The 20,502-nt window shown below is 44.0% G+C and overlaps 1 protein-coding gene across 1 annotated transcript in view; it reads left to right on the top strand.

Annotated features, from left to right (window-relative positions):
• dock3 (dedicator of cytokinesis 3) overlaps positions 1–20,502 on the top strand; it is a 1,008,697-nt gene that overhangs the window by 440,881 nt on the left and 547,314 nt on the right. The window contains exon 6 of the mRNA XM_067999007.1: positions 7,642–7,790. Within this exon, the coding sequence (XP_067855108.1) occupies positions 7,642–7,790 (149 nt within the window). The remainder of the gene's footprint in view (positions 1–7,641; positions 7,791–20,502) is intronic.

The following is a 20,502-nucleotide window of genomic DNA, read 5'->3' as shown; positions in this document are numbered from 1 at the left end:
AGAACTATAGAGTAGTGATAATGGGGGACATCCATTATCTCAATATAGACTAGGATAGTAACAGTGTAAAGGGCAAAGAGGGGGGAGAATTCCTGAAATGTATACAAGAGAACTTTCTTGATCTGTGTGTTTCCAGCCCAACGAGGAAGGAAGCAGTGTGGAATCTAGTTCTGGGGAATGAAGTGGTGCAAGAGGAGCATGTTTCAGTGGGGGAGAATTTGGGGAAGAGTGATCATAACATCATTAGGCTTAGAATAGTTATGGAAAAGGACAAAGAATGATCAAGTGTAAAAATTCTTAACTGGAGGAGGGCTAATTTCAGTGAGTTAAGAAGAGATCTTGCCATGGTGGATTGGAATCAAAAATTTGAAGGAAAAACAGTTATTGAACAATGGGAGGCGTTCAAGGAGAAGATGGTTTGGGTACAGAGTAGATACATCTCCACAAGGGGGAAAGGAATGACATCCAAAAGGTTCCAAATGTAAGGTTCATAATACAGTAGAGAACCAAGCTGGATACAGAAAGTACAGAGGAAATAAGAAGGGCAAAGAGAGAGTACGAGAATAGATTAGTGTCCAACATAAAAGGGAACCCAAAAGTCTTTTATTAATAGTAAAAGAGTAGTCAAAGAGGGGGTGGGGGGGGAGGAAGGATGCGATTAGGGAAAATAAAGGAGATCTTCTTGTGAAGGCAGAGGGTATGGCTGAGGTACTAAATGAATTGGTCGCATCGGTCTTCACTAGAGAAGAGGATGCTGCCAATGTAGCAGTAAAGGAGGAGGTGGTAGCAATGTTAGGTAGGATAAAAATAGATAAAGAGGAGGTGCTTAAAAGATTAACAGTGCTCAAAGTAGAAAAGTTACCCAGTCCAGATGGTATACATCCTAGGTTGCTGAGAGAAGTAAGGGTGGAAATTGCGGAGGTTGTGGCCACAATCTTCCAATCTTCCTTAGATATGGGGGCAGTGCTAGAAGACTGGAGGATTGCAAATGTTCAAAAAAGGGGAGAGGGATAAACTCGGCAATTACAGGCCAGTCAATCTAATGTCGGTAGGGGGGAAAACTGTTCGAGACATTAATCCAGGATAAAATTAAGTGGCACTTAGAAAAGTATGGGCTAATAAATGAAAGTCAGCATGGATTTGTTAAAGAAAAATCGTGTTCGACTAACTTGATTGAGTTCTGATTGAGGGTAGTGTGGTTGATGATGTGTATATAGACTTTCAAAAGCTATTTGTTAAAGTACCACATAATAGACTGGTGAGCAAAATTAAAGCCCATGGGATTAAAGGGACAGTGGCAGCATGGATATAAAATTGGCCAAGGGACAGAAAGCAGAGAGTAGTGGTCAACGGTTGTGTTTCAGGCTGGAGGGAAGTATACAGTGGTGTTCCCCACGAGTCACTATTAAGACCATTGCTCTTTTTGATATATATTAATGACCTGGACTTGAGTATATAGGGTTTGCAGATGACACAAAACTGGGAAATGTAGTAAACAATGTGGAGGATAGTAACAGACTTCAGGAGGACGTAAACGGACTGGTGAAATGGACAGGGACATGGCAGATGAAATTTAATACAGAGAAGTGTAAAGTGATTCATTTTGGCAGGAAGAATGAGAAGAGGCAATATAAACTAAATGATATAATTTTAATGGGTGTACAGGAACAGAGACACCTGGGATGTTTGTGCTCAAATCCTTGGTGGTGGCAGGACTCATTAACTACTCTATTTAAAAAAAGTATATGGGATCCTGGGCTTTATTAATAGAGGCATAGAGGACAAAAGCAAGGAAGTGATGTTGAACTTTTATAAAACACCAGTTAGGCCTCAGCTGGAGTATTGTGTTCAATTCTGGGCACCACACTTTAGGAAGGTTGTCAAGGCCTTAGATTGGTGCACAAGAGATTTACAAGAATGGTACCAGGGATGAGGGACTTCAGATATGTGGAAAGACTGGAGAAGCTGGGGTTGTTCTCCTTCGAGCAGAAAAGGTTAAGAGGAGATTAGATAGAGATGTTCAAAATTATGAACGGATTTGACAGAGTAGTTAATGAGAAACTGTTTTTGGTGGCAGAAGGACCAGAGGACACAGATTTAAGGTGATTGGCAAAACAACCAGGGGCGACATGAGGAAACATTTTTTTTAAGCGAAGAGCGTTGTAATGATCTGGAATACACTACCTGAAAGGGTGGTGGAAGCAAATTCACTAATAACTTTTCAAAAGGGAATTGGATAAATACTTGAAGGGAAAAAAATTTACAAGGCTATGGGGAAAGAACGGGGCATGATGGGCCAAATGGCCTCCTGTGCTATAACGTACTATGATACTATGCCATCTGGGTGGATGTCGTAACCTGTTCTTGCACTGAAATGTAGAACAGTTTGCAATGAAGGGGTGATGCAAATTGGGTTCCCAAAACTGCGCACAGTGCTCTAATTGTGGCCTAACCAGCGTTTGTATAAATTTATTATTACGTCTTCACTCCTGTATTCTATGCCACTATCTATAAAGCCTTTATCTACTTGCATTCGCACTTTCAGGAAAATATGTTTACCTCTCTTTATCAACACCTTTCAGTTGACTGTGTATACTCTATCATTTTCCACTGACTGTATACTCCCATTCCTTATTTTTTTCTGCCATACTGTATTACCTCACCCTTCACATTAAATTGCATCTGCCAGTTGTCTGCCCGTTCTACTAACCTGTCTGTCTTCCCAAATATTTTATATTCTGAAAATCTGTTTATACTACATCTGCATGTCAATCAGTTATCTATCCAATCAATCACTACTTCAAAAAATTCCCATAAATTTGCCAAAAATGCCTTGTCTTTAACTGGCTGTCCTTGATCAATGTTTGCATTTCTAAATGCTCATGAATTGCACCTCACATTATGGATTTTAATTTACCAGATTTATTCCTTCTTGAGCAGAGGTATTACATCAACTGCTCTCCAGTCACATGACAATTTGCATATTTAAGGAGTATTGAAAAATGATGGTCAGGGTCTCTACTGTCTGCTGTCTGGCTTCTCTCAACAGCAGAGCTTTTATTTAAAGGGACAGAAGACGTGCAGAGTTTCTATTTAAAGGAACCCAAGTGCCTCCTTTCAAATAGATGCCAAAAGAATCTATTTAAACAGTGCACTGGCACCTCAAACCCAGCATCCCATCACCATTAGCACCTAGTCTCAACCTTAACGGCTCTGAGCCCCAGTATCCCAGACACCTATGCTCAATATCAGCAGCATCTCAATGCAACTCAGCACCTCCAACAATGTCGGCACAGTGTCACACACTTGTTGGAACCAAATCCCAGCCTTGGTGGCACTGAACTCCAACCTCACAAGCACAGAACCCCATGACCTGTGACAATGAATCCCTGTCAACATCACTGGAACCCCTCCCCATCTATATTACCAGCGATGTTTCCATTATCTCCTCAAGATCGCTAGGACTATTTCTACCTCCCTCTTCCCCCACCTGTTGTAAAAATGGCGTTGGTGAGTCTGTCTCTCTCCAATCCAATTTATCCAGGCCACTACTAAGCCAATCCATGCAATGAGTAAGTGATAAATAGTTCAGTATGTGTGACATATGTCAGGAGCTGTGTCGTGCATTGTAATAACTGGCACCGATAGGCTGGTCCCCTCAGTCCTCAACAGGTCACCGTCCAGGGCAACTGAAGCACAAACCAGAGGTGACAAATAAATCAACATGTTAAAATATAATTGAACTGATCACAAACTAAATATGTCTCTGTATTAGCTTAAGGAATTGGAGAACTGGGTGAGAACTGCTGGAAGCTCAATTACAACCTCCAGGCTACCAGAGTGTGTTTTAAGACCCTTACTTTGCACCCCCTAAAAGGGCAAGCGAAACACTGCATGTCTGACACCTGGAGCTGTCATCCCACTGACTATGAGGATTTGCACAGGTGTCAGTCTGAAGACACAATCTGAAATTGGAGAAAATTTCAAAGTTGGACCTGCCTGGGACATCCCTTCCCTCCCCCCACTGTGCCCGGGATATGTCCCCACTCTCTTCCCTCGCGCCCCCTCTTTCAAACAGTGCCTCGGATATCTCCCTCCCCCACCACCCCGAACCGTGCCCGGGATATCTCCCCACCCCCCACTTCCCCGAACCGTGCCCGGGATATCTCCCCACGTCCCCGAACCGTGCCCGGGATATCTCCCCACGCCCCCGAACAATGCCCGGGATATCTCCCCACGTCCCCGAACCGTGCCCGGGATATCTCCCCACGTCCCCGAACCGTGCCCGGGATATCTCCCCACGTCCCCGAACCGTGCCCGGGATATCTCCCCACGCCCCCGAACCGTGCCCGGGATATCTCCCCACGCCCCCGAACCGTGCCCGGGATATCTCCCCACTTCCCACTTCCCCGAACCGTGCCCGGGATATCTCCCCACGTCCCCGATCCGTGCCCGGGATATCTCCCCACGCCCCCGAACCGTGCCCGGGATATCTCCCCACTTCCCACTTCCCCGAACCGTGCCCGGGATATCTCCCCACGTCCCCGAACCGTGCCCGGGATATCTCCCCACGTCCCCGAACCGTGCCCGGGATATCTCCCCACGTCCCCGAACCGTGCCCGGGATATCTCCCCACGCCCCAGAACCGTGCCCGGGATATCTCCCCACGTCCCCGAACCGTGCCCGGGATATCTCCCCACGTCCCCGAACCGTGCCCGGGATATCTCCCCACGCCCCCGAACCGTGCCCGGGATATCTCCCCACGCCCCCGAACCGTGCCCGGGATATCTCCCCACGTCCCCGAACCGTGCCCGGGATATCTCCCCACGCCCCCGAACCGTGCCCGGGATATCTCCCCACGTCCCCGAACCGTGCCCGGGATATCTCCCCACGCCCCCGAACCGTGCCCGGGATATCTCCCCACGTCCCCGAACCGTGCCCGGGATATCTCCCCACGTCCCCGAACCGTGCCCGGGATATCTCCCCACGTCCCCGAACCGTGCCCGGGATATCTCCCCACGCCCCCGAACCGTGCCCGGGATATCTCCCCACGCCCCCGAACCGTGCCCGGGATATCTCCCCACGTCCCCGAACCGTGCCCGGGATATCTCCCCACGTCCCCGAACCGTGCCCGGGATATCTCCCCACGTCCCCGAACCGTGCCCGGGATATCTCCCCACGTCCCCGAACCGTGCCCGGGATATCTCCCCACGTCCCCGAACCGTGCCCGGGATATCTCCCCACGCCCCCGAACCGTGCCCGGGATATCTCCCCACGTCCCCGAACCGTGCCCGGGATATCTCCCCACGTCCCCGAACCGTGCCCGGGATATCTCCCCACGTCCCCGAACCGTGCCCGGGATATCTCCCCACGTCCCCGAACCGTGCCCGGGATATCTCCCCACGCCCCCGAACCGTGCCCGGGATATCTCCCCACGCCCCCGAACCGTGCCCGGGATATCTCCCCACGCCCCCGAACCGTGCCCGGGATATCTCCCCACGTCCCCGAACCGTGCCCGGGATATCTCCCCACGTCCCCGAACCGTGCCCGGGATATCTCCCCACTTCCCACTTCCCCGAACCGTGCCCGGGATATCTCCCCACGTCCCCGAACCGTGCCCGGGATATCTCCCCACGTCCCCGAACCGTGCCCGGGATATCTCCCCACGTCCCCGAACCGTGCCCGGGATATCTCCCCACGTCCCCGAACCGTGCCCGGGATATCTCCCCACGTCCCCGAACCGTGCCCGGGATATCTCCCCACGTCCCCGAACCGTGCCCGGGATATCTCCCCACGTCCCCGAACCGTGCCCGGGATATCTCCCCACGTCCCCGAACCGTGCCCGGGATATCTCCCCACGTCCCCGAACCGTGCCCGGGATATCTCCCCACGTCCCCGAACCGTGCCCGGGATATCTCCCCACGTCCCCGAACCGTGCCCGGGATATCTCCCCACTACCCCGAACCGTGCCCGGGATATCTCCCCACGTCCCCGAACCGTGCCCGGGATATCTCCCCACGTCCCCGAACCGTGCCCGGGATATCTCCCCACGCCCCCGAACCGTGCCCGGGATATCTCCCCACTACCCCCCCCCCCTCCCGAGCCGTGCCCGGGATATCTCCCCACGTCCCCGAACCGTGCCCGGGATATCTCCCCACGTCCCCGAACCGTGCCCGGGATATCTCCCCACTACCCCGAACCGTGCCCGGGATATCTCCCCACGTCCCCGAACCGTGCCCGGGATATCTCCCCACGTCCCCGAACCGTGCCCGGGATATCTCCCCACGCCCCCGAACCGTGCCCGGGATATCTCCCCACTACCCCCCCCCCCCTCCCGAGCCGTGCCCGGGATATCTCCCCACGTCCCCGAACCGTGCCCGGGATATCTCCCCACGTCCCCGAACCGTGCCCGGGATATCTCCCCACTACCCCGAACCGTGCCCGGGATATCTCCCCACGTCCCCGAACCGTGCCCGGGATATCTCCCCACGCCCCCGAACCGTGCCCGGGATATCTCCCCACTACCCCCCCCCCCTCCCGAGCCGTGCCCGAGCTATCTCTCTTTCTCCCCCCCCACCCCCCGAACTATGCCCGGGATATCTCTCTTTCTCCCCCCCCACCCCCCGAACTATGCCCGGGATATCTCCCCACTTCCCAGCTCCCAACCACCGAGCCAAAGAAAGCCTTCCTACTTTCAAACTGCTCAATAAAACTTCCACTACTCACACAGTAAGCAGCATAAGCACAACTGGCAGGTTCTGTAGAGTGTGCACATTAAACCTGTAAAAAACTCAAGTAAGTATATCGTCAGACCGGACACTATCTTCACTGTAGTGTAGCCAGCCTGATATGCTTTAAATGCTTGTTGGTAACACTGTAGGTGATCAAATTTGGAAGCACTTATTTTTATTGATTGTTGTGGACACGTGTACTTTTCCTGACTCAGTTTGATTTTGTTCGTGATGTGCCAACAGAGTTTACATTGTTATCTTTCGATTCGTACTGTACTAGAAAGATGAGTGATGATTCCGGAATCATCAGAGATTTGGTGATACTTTTTTTTAACAATAACAACCTGATCCATGTCTTTCTACCTTCAACACATGTCAATTTGGAAAATTTTTTGCATCCTTGGGGACTGGATACAGCAGCAGGTTAATTCACTGTCCTTTTGTTTCTAGCACCTGGGTTCAAATCCAACCCAGACTGATGATACACAACACTTCTCTCTAATAATTATGAAGGTCCCAGTTCAAATGAATCTCAGCACAAATCTGGCCACATAATGCTATCTGTAATTCATAAAATTGGCACTCTTCTTGAAACATGTCACAAGGATGGCTACTATGGGGAATGGTAAAATTCACAGCAATGCAAAAGGCAATGTTCTTCAGAGTTTCTGAGGGATGCTGTCATGCAGAATAGAGAGACCTTTACACTGCACTACCACTAACATGAGGAATACTTGATGCTAACACTTTGATCTTGATGAACGCAAAAATACACTCCTCCGCTCTGTGGTGAGTATGGTGGAAGTGTAGTTGGCTTGTGGTCAGGAGATGTAGTGCAAAATGTGCAGATAATTTGTCAGCAAGATTATAAAACATTTTAAAAATGAATTCTACCTTCTTCCTCCTACAGAAACATAAGGTGGATTTATTTTACAAACTTCGCCATGTAATGAATGAACTGATTGATTTGCGGAGACAGCTTCTATCTGGTCACCTGACCCAAGACCAAATCCGTGATGTCAAGCGACACATCACAGTCCGCCTGGACTGGGGCAATGAGTAAGTTCACCTATATAATTAGTATTTTATTTTATGTAATACTGACTGTTTACATCATTGTCCATTTCTTCCCTTTGTGTAAAATGCCCTTCTGCTCAAGCCATGCAGGGTATGAATGAGCTAAGCCGTCCTCCATAAAACAAAATTGCAAACTTAAAAAAGGGATTTTATTCACTTTCATCTCAGCACAGTAGTTAAATATTTAAATAGTAAGAAATTGTGGACTTGCTTGAGTCACATAAGTAATTTAGCTGAGGTTAGAAAATAGTTTTAATATTGGGATTCAGACAATAGCATACAAGGCTACGGACCAAATGCTGGAATATGGGATTAGATTAGACTGGGCTTGATGGCCGGCGCGGACACGATGGGCCGAAGGGTCTCTATCCGTGCTGTATAACTCTATGACTCTAATAACTGATTTTCTTTGTGTAACGTTTTCTTTCCCCAGACCTGTTCTTTCCCTTCTCCACACAGTCTTTGAATTTAAACATAATTATTTTTAGGTTGCATATTTTATCTGGTAGTTTTATGTTTCACAAAAGCAATTACCATGAGCAGTTCTTTTGTAAGCATTGGCAGGGAGTTACCTCTCGTGGCAGTAGTTCATTTACTACTGACTAGATGAGCTCAGAATTAGCTACAATCTTTTTGCACTGTTTTGTGATGCTGTACAGCTGCTAATGTACTGGATATGTTGACAGCTATACAGTGAATTTTGCACAGTTTGTCATCCATTTTTGTTGGTTTGTGGTGGTCACCTAAACTGGAGAAGTATTTGCATCACATCCTTCTTTCATTGTTCTTCATTTGCTTTCCTACACATACTGTCAGAGGCATGACCACATGTAAAGAGTTGGGGGTCAATGAGGGCTATTTTAGGATTTGGAGCAGAGGGGAATGGGGGGGCATAGATCATGCCAAAAAAAATTGGTGGAGACCCATTCTCTCATTCCCCTGTGCTACAATGGATAAAAAAGCCCAACAAACTAGGAGTGTCAGAAGTCCCTACAAGTGACTTTACATCTGTAATCCACAAGATCATTATCTTGCCCTTTGACACCTCCACTGACACTCCCCCTCAGTTTTATTTTCTTGCCATCACACTGGAATTTGCCCTGCCATAAAAGAATTGTTAACTCCAGTTTTTGTCCCTATATATTTGCTGGCTGAGCTTTTAAAGCTACCAAATGTCTGATCCAAGCTATAGATTTTACATCAAGCGTGGGACATCCTTTCCTGCATCAGTGGCCATTGCTTGTTGCCTCATCAAACGTTTTGCCTTGTGTAAATTTCATAAATATTTTCAGTGACAGCCAAAACTGTAAAGCCGACAATCCCATCAGGAGATTGCCCAGCTCAAGCTGACGGGTGCCAAGTCACCTTATATATAAAAAAACACAACCTAAATCGGGACACACAGGTCAGTTTGCAGCCTTGACTTTCAATTTCCTTTCACAGCCACATGTTCTTATAGATTTGTAAAAGAGGCATTATGACAAATACAGGAACCTTGTCGTCTTGTTTCTTTACTTAAAAGGGTTAGTAACCAGGATCTAAGATGGATTCCAGTTGTTTTCTTAACTCTAAAATGGCACTCAACAATACTTTTTTTCTGCCCTGAAGCCATTTAACCTTTTCATCAAAGTGTGGGTTGTGCATTTTAGATTATTGTGACAGTAGACACTGACGTGTTACGGCATCTTAAGATTCCAGCCAGTGTGTATTTACTTCATTAATATTCTGTGTTCTTATTATGTTGTAGTGATCTAATCTTGGAGAAAATATTAAGTGAATTTCTTTGATTGTCATGTGTTCAATAATATTGTTGCTTTGAACATCAAATGAATTAAGTATATAAAAGGAATTTGTATTTACAGGAATTCTGAAGGGTATTTAGACTAACATGTTGCATGAGCATTGGATTTACATATTTCATTTGAAACGCAGTGGAGACTTTTTATTCATGAGAAGGTTATGAAGGAGCTAAAAGAGCATTAAACTACAACACATTATCTGATGTATGTATTTTAAAATGCTGCTTGTATTTTTAGTATATCAGCAATATCTTTGTTTTTGTATATTATTTAAGTGTACAGAAATATGATTATTTGTTCTAATCTGTGCAAATCTGGTTCAGTGTATATTTTCCACTAACCATACAGACTAAAGATGGAGTAGGGATAATATGTGAATTCCAGTACCTAACATAACATAGCCCAGGTTAACTTTTAGACCCAGGCTACATTATCTCTAAGAGCAAAAAGCAAAGAGCAGGATTGTGGGACTAATTGGATAGCTCTTTCGAAGAGCCAGCACAGACACAATGGACCAAATAGCCTCCTTCTGTGCTGTTTGATTCTATGTCCCACACACTTTTTCTTTTGTTTCAGCCAAAGAGAATGCAGGAAATCTGAAGTTAAGCAGAAAATGGCAGGAATACATTGTAGGGTTATCATTCTCTGAAAACAGAGGCTAATCTTTCAAATGGGACTTTCGTCAGATTTCTTCATTATTGAAACCCACAAAAGGGGTCAAACATTAGCACTATTTCCAACATTTCCTTTAGTTTGTGCTCTTGTTGTTACTGTTTTTCCTATGTTCACACTTAAATACATGTTTTACTTGGACTAGGCTATTTAGGACAGTCTAGTTTTGTTCAATCCCAACCGCATGTACCAGCAACATGCTTAGAGTCTCTTGTTAGGAGACAGGCTGAGCAGCAGCAGTGCAAATTCAATTACCTCTACTGACTTGTTTCTTAATTAATGATTGTCCCCAGTAGGGCAATTATATTAGTCACAGTTCATACAACACAGGCTACTTTTGATTCTCATCTCCCATCTATCACTGTGAAGCATTCATGATCAAGTGTGCAATTTTCCAAACATCTATCATAATGAACACGAGCTGTTCACGCATTCATGTGTTTAGCCTAATGCTTTGTGTTAATATAGACCTGTCCCAAAAAAAGGCTAAATTCCTTGCTTACGTCTGCATTTCTTATTTAAATCTGCAATCACCATCTGTAAGGCATATGTAATAAAACGTCGAATATTACAGGGCAGAGTCATATGTAACAATCAGCATTCAAATTATGGGCCATAGAGCCTACTAATATTCAACCACATGCAAGATTTTTGGTAGCAGGAGGTTGGTGCATCTCATTTTAAAATTCATACTTACAACATATTTCTAATTCTACAGAAATAGAGTACAAATCAGTTCTTTCTTGTAAGAGTGCTTAAAATAATTTCGCATGTAACATTACGAATGTGTCAACCTATCACATGGCATGTCTACCAGCTCAATATTAATATTCAAGAGAAATCTGGGTAACTATTAACTTTTTTGAAAAAGAGCTGGACAAATTTTGGGTATTTATGTGACTGAAATTTAGAAGTATATAGATACAAGACATGGATTGCTGGAGCCGCTGGCCAGTAATTCTCACCTACGGAGTTCAGGTGGTCATAAATAAGGATGAGGGCCAAACCCATTGTGCAGGACAATACCAGGATTGTAAAGAGTAAAAGACAAGACGGTGAATCAGGAAATAGTGATTAGGTAGCATCAAGCTTAGGTTTTTAAAGGCTGTAGATTGTAAAGGGAAGGGAAAGCTGAGAGAGGTAAGGAGTTCTACAGATTTGAGGTCTTTGGAAAAAATGAGTTAGACCAGGAGACTGCAGTGAGTCTGGAATTTGATACAGCTGTCAATACATTACAGGCAAAGAACAGTAGCGATCCCATGGACTGAGAGAGATATAAAGAACAGCAAAGAGATACAAAGAAAGTGGTAAGAGCCGTAAAAAGGGAATATGAGAAAAAGCTTGCGATGGATATCAAGGACAACACTAAAGGTTTTTACAAATATATTGAGAGAAAGAGGGTGGCTAAGAGTAATGAAAGCCGCTTAATGACAGCCACAGGAGATATTGTAATTGCAAATCAGGAAATGGCAGACCTACTAAATGGCTATTTTGTATCGGTTTTCACAGCGGACGATTAGGATAAAATACCAAAGATCCTAGGAAAACTAAAAAGGAGGAACTAACTAGATTCAATATGTAAAAACATGTTGATGGAGAAACTAATGTTATTAAAGATAGATAAATCTCCAGGACCTGATGGTTTGCACCCCAGGTATTAAAAGAAGTAGGTGAGGAAATTGTTGCTGATATGATATTCCGAGCTCTCTCAATTCAGGAATTGTCGCCTTGCATTGGAAAATTGCCAATTTCACTCCACTATTTAAGAAGGATAAGAGAGATAAACTAGGAAATTATAGGCCTATTAGTCTAACATCAGTTGTGGGGAAGTTGCTAGAATCTGTTATTAGGGGCAAAGTGACTGAACATTTGGACAAATATGAGCTGATCAGAGGGAGCCAGCATGGATTTGTAAAGGGTAAGTTAGGTCTAACCAAACTAGTTGAATTTTTGAGGAGCTAACTAATGTGGTAGATAAGGGAGCATCTATGGATGTTATTTATATGGACTTCCAGAAGGCATTCGACAAGATTCCATATAAGAATGTTAACAAAAATGAGAGCACATGGAATTGGAGGCATCCTATTGGCTTGGATAGGGAATTGGTTAGGAGATAGGAGCCATAGAGTAGGGATGATGGGTATGTATTCAAATTGGCAGGAGGTGACTAGTGATGTCCCCCAGGGATCTGTACTGGGGCCACAGCTTTTCACTATATTCATAAATGACTTAGATATACGGCTCTCTATTCCTTCATCTAAGTTTGCTGATGACACTGAGTTAGGTGGCACGGTAAATAGTGTAGATGGGAGCTGAAAGTTGCAACGGGACGTTGATAGATTCATTGAGTGGGCAAAACTGTGGCAGATGGAGTTCAATGTGGGAAAGTGTGTGGTCATCCACTTTGGGCCTAAGAAAAAAAGATCCAAGTATTTTCTAAATGGCGAGAAGCTAGGAACTGTGTATGAGCAGAGATTTAGGGGTCCCAGTACAGAAATCAGTAAACACAAGTTTTATACTACATACTATATTAATGGTACAGCTAGAGACTGTGCAACATTTAGCCAGTAGTGTATTTTGTTGTTTAACCCGTTGACAGCTTCACACTGACTGCTGCTGCTCAGTGGGTTTGAGTGTAGGGCTGAACTTGTGTTTTATTCCAACAGTAGATACTACTCCTTTCACTGAAAGAAATTCAGTGTTCATTATTATTTTTGGAACAATTTTGCAATACAAATCATATACTCTGCAAAAGTTAGCAAGAAAGTTAAAAGTGAAATTAGAAAAAATGAATAAAAGCTTGTAAGGAGAAGGTAGAGGATGACCAATGGGCCGAATATAAGATTATATAGAAGCAGGTTAAACAAGAGATTAGGGGTGCCAGGGGAAAAAGTGGGCAAGGACACAGCACCATATATAACATCAAAAATAAGCAGGAGGGTTGTTTGGGAGGAAGTTAAAACCCTAAGGGACTTGTATGGAGTTGAGCATAAGGATAACAGAAGATAATTTACATGCTGAAAGACTGTTTAGATGCTTTTAACCAGGGAGGACAGTAATAATCCATCCAAGAATTTGATATTAGTGAAGATAAGCTGATGGCACTGAAAACCAATAAACCCCTCCGTATGGGTGAATTGTACCCCAGGGTACTTGGAGAGACAGGAACGGAGATTTGTGAACCATGGATCTTTTTAAGGACGCCAATGATCATGAGAGAGGTTCCAATGGAAACAAGTAACTGCAGACCCATAAATGCGATTTCAACAATCAGAAACAAAATGGAAGAGCACCTATTGATGAAAATAACCTAATAAATGGTAACCAACATGGCTTCAGGAGGGATAGATCTTGCCTGACCAGCTTCTTGGACTTTTTGTTAGAGAGGCGACATCCCAAATTAACAGGGCACATCATATGGTGTAGTGTACCTGGACATCGAAAGGGCCTTTGATAAAGCACTGCATGAAAGACTTCTTTACAAACTAAGGGTAAGCACAAATGTTGATTATTTGCTGTCTAAGGGAAGCTATGTTGCAAGGGGGGATACTAAGACTCCCTTCTGTTCTTTGTCTACAAAGGTGACCTGGAATCATAAATCATACTATTCCAGTGCTCTCCTGTCCGGCCTCCCATCGTACACCCTCCATAAACTTGAGCTCATCCAAAACGTTGCTGCCCATATCCTAACTCACACCAAGTCCTGTTCACCCAACACCCCTGTGCTCGCTGACCTACATTGGCTCCTGGTCTGGGAATGCCTCGACTTAAAAATGATCATCCTTGTTCAAATCCCTTCGTGGCTGCAACCCTCCCTATCTCTGTAACCTCCTCCAGCCCTACAATCCTCCGAGATCTCTGCGCTCCTCCAATGCTGGCCTCTTGCACGTCCCCGATTTTAATCGCTCCACCATTGGCGGCAGTGCTTTCAGCTGCCTAGGCCCTAAGCTCTGGAATTCCCTCCCTAAACCTTTCCAGTTCTCTACCACTCTCTCCTCCTTTAAGACGCTCCTTAAAACCTACCTCTTTGATCAAGCTTTTGGTCACCTGTCCTAGTATCTCCTTATGTAGCTCGATGTCAGATTTTGTTTGATAACACTCCTGTGAAGCGTCTTGAGATGTTTTACTACATTAAAGACGCTATATAAATGCAAGTTGTTGTTATAAAACGATTAAGTTTGGAGATGACATCAAGCTAGGAGAGGATTCAGGTGAGGCAACTAGAATCTTACAAAGAGAGCTTTCAAAGACTGACCAGTGACAAATGAAGCTTGAGAAGGAAAAAGGCAAGATACTGCTTATTTGAAATAAAAATAGAAATGGGTGGGATAGAACTTGTCAAGTGGAAAGTTGAGGCAAACTTTAGGGGTGTTAGTGGACTCGTCATTCCTAAAAGGTGTGATTCATCAATAAACAAAGGAAATAGAATGCTGGATCATACTGTTAAATCAGTTCAGATCAAATACCTAGAGGTGATGCTGAAGCTGCCCTGGTCAAACTGCACTTGGAATGCTGCATATAGTTTTGGTCACCATGATGTTATGGGAGCCATCCAGGCCTTACTGGCAGTTTAGAAAAAAACAACACAGTCTGATCCATGGTGTTAGAGGGAGAGTTATGAGGAACAACTTGATAAGCAATACCTCTTCAACCTCAAGAAGACGTGTCTTAGAAACAACATTAATAGAGGTACATAAGATACTTAACTGGATGGAGAAAGTAAACCTGGAACAATACTTGCAGGTCTGGGCAGCAGGACATGAGAGCACAGGATTCATGATTGTGAAGAGAAAATTTAGGACAGATGTCAGGAAATTTGTCTTTACTCAGAGGGTGATCAACAGTTGAAATGGGTTGTCAGTAGGGGTGGTTGATGCCAGGAAACTGAAGTCATTTAAGAAACAGATGCTGTAATGGAAAGATGGTAAGATAGGTATTCTGCAAGGAGAGTAAATGGGCTGAAGGGCTTTTTTCATTTAAACCTACCCTGTGATCTTGTACAAACAAAATCTAGAATATTCCATCAGTGAATTGTAAAAGGTAAATTACTATTTGTTTTAGGTGCCAATAAGTCAAGCATTTTTTTAAGCTACTAATAGTCAATGTGTACCATTGGTCTAAATATCAACACATTATTTCAAATGATTTCATGGGAACACAATATCATGAAAAGTCTGATGTCCAAATCTACTGATTTATGGTTTTCACAGGAAAAAATGGATGAATTCCAGAATTCAGCCTCAAACACTGGTAAAAATCGCTAAATCCCATATAGTAAAAATAGAATTTGACTTGTTCAGTCACTGTTAGTCAGTGGTCCTGCTGGTGTTCACTCCTTCTAGCAACATTGCATTTGGTTATTAGTCATCCACAGGGCCACTATATATGTAACCAAAATTCTCATGTCATCACATCCTTGCCAGTCACTCATACAGCTTGCTGCTACAGTTTGTAATCCTCACGATCTCAGGTTTAGTTTTCAGCCACTTTACAATGCTGTTTATAGTGTGACAGTGAACCTAAAGGGCTGTATTTTGTTATTTAACTTTTGGAATTAACATGATCAATCAACTGCTTTATACACCTGTTCCCATTTTTTTTTAAAAGTGTGATTTTACGCACAAAATATGGTGCAGTATCAATTTTTAAATTATCTACATTGCTTTGTGGAGGAAGGTTCCCTTCTTGTCATTATATGTCCCAAAAAGGAAATTCTGCGTGAGATGGTTACTTACTTAATTCTCATTTTTAAGTGCTGCACATGATTGAGTTAATTCCTGTCCCATCTCAATCTCTCTGCTACCGTTTACAGTGTTGATCTTTCCACTATGTCTCCTTCATAATCTATCTTGTGATACCGCTGTCTATTAATTGCGCTCCTACCAGTCCTGATGAACTCGCTACATCTCTTCAAATAGCTTCTCCTTCTGTACCTGCATAGTCACTTCAAATGTACCCCAAGGCTCCATCCTTTAGCTCTCTTAATCATCATCTACATGAAAGCCCGCCGTGACATCATCTACAGGTAGTCATGATGTGGAGATGCCGGTGATGGACTGGGGTTGACAATTGTAAACAATTTTACAACACCAAGTTATAGTCCAGCAATTTTATTTTAAATTCACAAGCTTTCGGAGATTTCCTCCTTCCTCAGGCAAATGTTTGCCTGAGGAAGGAGGAAATCTCCGAAAGCTTGTGAATTTAAAATAAAATTGCTGGACTATAACTTGGTGTTGTAAAATTGTTTACAATCATCTACAGGCACAGAGTCAGTTTCCACATGTGCACAGATGGCACCCAACTCTATCTCTCTGTTGTCACCGTTGACTCCAGGATTGTTGTCGTGTATCTGACTTCCCATCTGGCATATGAGTTGAAATTTCCTACAGCTCAACATCAGCAAGATGAAGCCATCTTGCTCAGCCCTCACCAGCCCGTATGTCTTAATCGTCTGCTCGGTCTGAACCTGATGGCACACAACCTCAGCATTCTGTTCAACCCTAAACTGAGCTTTAAACCCTACAACCATTGCACTGTCAAGATAGCTTTCTTCCAACTGCAGAAAATTCCTTGTTTACACCCTACTGCTGCTGAAACTCTCATCCGATCCAGAATTTTGAGTCCTCCCTTGAATTGATTCTCACATCTCCTTGCCCATTTGCACTGGCTGGCTGTGTCTCCGTGAATTGATTTCAAGATCATTAATCTTGTCTTTAAGTATCTCTACAACTTTGTTCCAACCTGTGTCCCGACCTACACGCTCTGTTCCTTTGGCCTTGGATTACAGTTAATTTCCCCTTCCTCTACCCGACTGTTGGAGGTGAACGTTTCAGCCACCGTGCCCCTGCAGTATGGAATTCTCTCGCAAAGCCACTTTGGCTTATTAACACTTTCCCTGCCTTCAAAAGCCTACCTCTGATGATTCCTTTAGTCTCTCCATTATGTAACTCTGAAATATCTGTCAAAATGAAGAGCTCAATGTAAATGTAAATTGTTTTGTAGTAAAATAAATTGTTTCCGCGGGGCTAGAGAAGTCAGTTTTGCGAGGCTTATACCTTTTTTACACTATTACCTATTACTCTGCTGAATCTGCTTTGCTTATACTGCGGTGTGGATTCAGCAAATGAAGCAATGTGACTATAAAGCAACTGCACACACGCCCTAATCTTCCACATTTATAGTCAGTTCAAAATTGCATTTGCAACATTGACAATTTAGTCCCAGGCTGCCCTGATGTCGATGAAATTCTTTACAGGCAAACTGAGAGGTCAGCTCTCGGATTGCCCTATGTACCACCGGCAGAAAACTGTTTTATTACTACCACCACTGGCACCCAGTAGATGGAGCAGCTCAGAAAACCCCCTTCTAAGAAGGATTTTGGTTACTCCAAGTGCAACGATGATCGGTTTTTATCTTTAGAAGGCTGCCATTGGCAGCATGTTTGCAATCTGAGGTAACCCTTGAAGTTAAAAAAAACTATGCTGCTCTTGTTAGTTCTGTCATTAGTCAGTTGAGCAGCTTCTCACTTTGAGCCGGATTTCTTGCATTCTAAACCCCATCAGATCTCTCCTCACATTGCTCATGGATGATCTAGATCTGGAGTACAGTTGTAATCTTTAGCTAACCTGACATGACACTGCTTTTGAGGTATAAATAGGCACATTCAGGTAATTATAACTGCTTGTATGAATCAATCACAAGGCACTTATAACTACTTGTACATTTCTAACTTCAGGTCAGAAGAGCCCATTATGAAATGACAGCCTTTCTATCTTGCTTTTTTTTAAAGATCGTTTTGTATCTTTAACTAAAATGAGGTTTTGAATCATACCGCCTGGAGCATGAGAGATGTATGAGACTTCTTAAATTACACTACTTGCCCTCTGAAAAATATGTGCAAAGGGGCTACAACAACATTTGTAGAAATCTAATTGTTAAATACAACTGAAAACTATTTCTGTTTAAATATAGCATTAACAATTCTTTTTCAGGTTTCCTCCACTTCTAATTTTTTTTAGTGATAATGGCATATGACAGTGCTCTGCAGCTTGAACATATTTATAACTCCTGAAATGGCCAGTCTTTTACAGAATCCCTTTGATCCTCGCTATATCAACAGTGGTGCATTAAAGCAACAGCTGCACCATCAGTATCGGTTTTGCTTCTCATGGATGCCTGAGCTCAGTATAAATCAGGCCAAGCTGAATTCTGGATCAAAGTGGAATTAAGACTTCTTGCAGGAAGGTTCCATTTTTCTCTAGAGTCAGATTGGGCCAGATTTACGTTACAATGTAGCGACAGTGCAAAGTGAAAATGCTACAGTGTAATATCATTGCAGTTTAAGAAGCTGTGCCATCTTCTGGATTTTTCATTCATCTTGTCTGTTTCTCAGTTTTCTTGTAGCTCTCTATAGAATTATTTTTTCCTTTTCATGATACTTTCTTCCCTTTTATGTTACTTCTTCTCTTCTCTCTCTCCCCCCCCCAGTTTCTTTTAATTTGGATTTGTGGCTTGCATATGCTATTTTATTTGAGTTAAATCAAGCAAGTAGAAATGAGTGTAGGGAAGAAATGGAACAAATTTATGAAACCGGTGGTGCAGAGAGGTAAAAGATGAAAAACTAAAAGCAATAGAAGAAAGTACTTAGACCTAGAAAGTGCGGCAAAAAGAAAGTGCGGGAATCTTCTACCACCACCCCCCCCCCCCCCCCCCCCGCGGCAACAGTATAACGGAACAGCGGAGAACAGCCCAGAGAGAGCTGGGGAATCCCACCCGTGGCCTATTATAAAAGAGCAGCCGAGAGCAGAGCGGTGAGTCCGAAACACACACAATAAATTTTTTTAAAGTGACGTTAGAACACAAGGAGGAGCGGCGGGGTACGTATTTAATTTATTGGTTAATGTTTGTGTTAGCTAAACAGTTACATTTAGTATACACTCTACAATATTAATTGTAGTTGGTCATCATTGAGTGAAAAATAACGATCTTAAAAAAAAAGGGTAAAGAAATAATAAATGGGAGTTAAAGGGGTACTAAGATAAAACCTATAAATAACATAAGAGCCATATACATATATACACACACACACAATATAAGTGGACTCTAAATAGAATGGAGGGACAGCTAAAGCCCGTTGCCTACAATTTCTGTGCCATTTGGGAACTCCAGGACACTTTAGGTGTGCAGAAAGTGTCTCCAGTTGCTCGAACTCCAAGAGTTTTTGAACTTGAACGACTGGAATCACTGCAGGACATACGGGAGGCTGAGAATTTCCTGGATCATACGTTCCAGGAGGAGGTCACCCCACAGCCACAGAGAGCTTAGGACAGTAAGTAGGTAACCATCTGGCAGGGTAGGAAGACGCAGGCAATGCAGGAATCCTCTGGGTGTGTGTCGTTCACTAACCAGTTTTCAGTATTGAATACCGTTGAGGGTGACAACACATCGAAGGATTTCAGTCCAGAGCATGGCACCATGGGGCAAAGGATTATATGGGGGGCACAGCGAAGCGTAGGGGATTCAATGATCAGGGGGACAGATAGGCGTTTCTGCAGCCGCCGACGTGAGTCCCCCATGGCGCATTGCCTCCCTGGTGCCAGGGTAAAGGACATCATTGAGAGGGTGCAGAACATTTTGAGGGGGGAAGGGGAATAGCCAGAAGTCATGGTCTTATGTGACCAATGACAGAGGAAGGAAAAGGATTGAGTTCTTGCAGTCAGAAGTTAGGGAGGAAGTTAAAAAGCAGGACCTCAAAAGGTAGTAATCGCTAGATCATGGCACTGGCAGTAATTCAGTGAGTATAGGACTAGGAGGATAAGACAGGTTAATGCGTTGCTGGAGAAATGATGCAGAAAGGAGGGCATCATGTCCTGTGACCAGTTCTGGGGGAGGAGGGATCTGTTCAAGATGCACGAGTTGCACCTCAACAGAGCTAGAATCAGTGTCCTTGTGGGGAGGTTAACTAGTGCTGTGGGAGAGGTTTTAAGTTAATTTGGCAGGGGGATGGGCACCAAGATGAAATATTAGAGAGGAGAAACATGGTGCAGAAAGGACTGGGAGAGACGAAAAGCACTAGAGTAAAGAATAGTTCAGAAAAAGGAGAAATCAGATAGGAGGCAAATGCGAGCTCGTCTAAGATGAGTTTGGAGTGCATGTGCGTAAATGCATGTAGCGTAGTAAATAAGGTTGGTGAGCCGCAGGCACCAGTTGCCACATGGGACTAT

This window comes from Heptranchias perlo, chromosome 17, assembly GCF_035084215.1.
Source record: "Heptranchias perlo isolate sHepPer1 chromosome 17, sHepPer1.hap1, whole genome shotgun sequence".
Taxonomy (NCBI): Eukaryota; Metazoa; Chordata; class Chondrichthyes; order Hexanchiformes; family Hexanchidae; genus Heptranchias; species Heptranchias perlo.
Note: the sequence above shows the minus strand (reverse complement) of the source record. Positions and strands in the feature narration are given on the sequence as shown.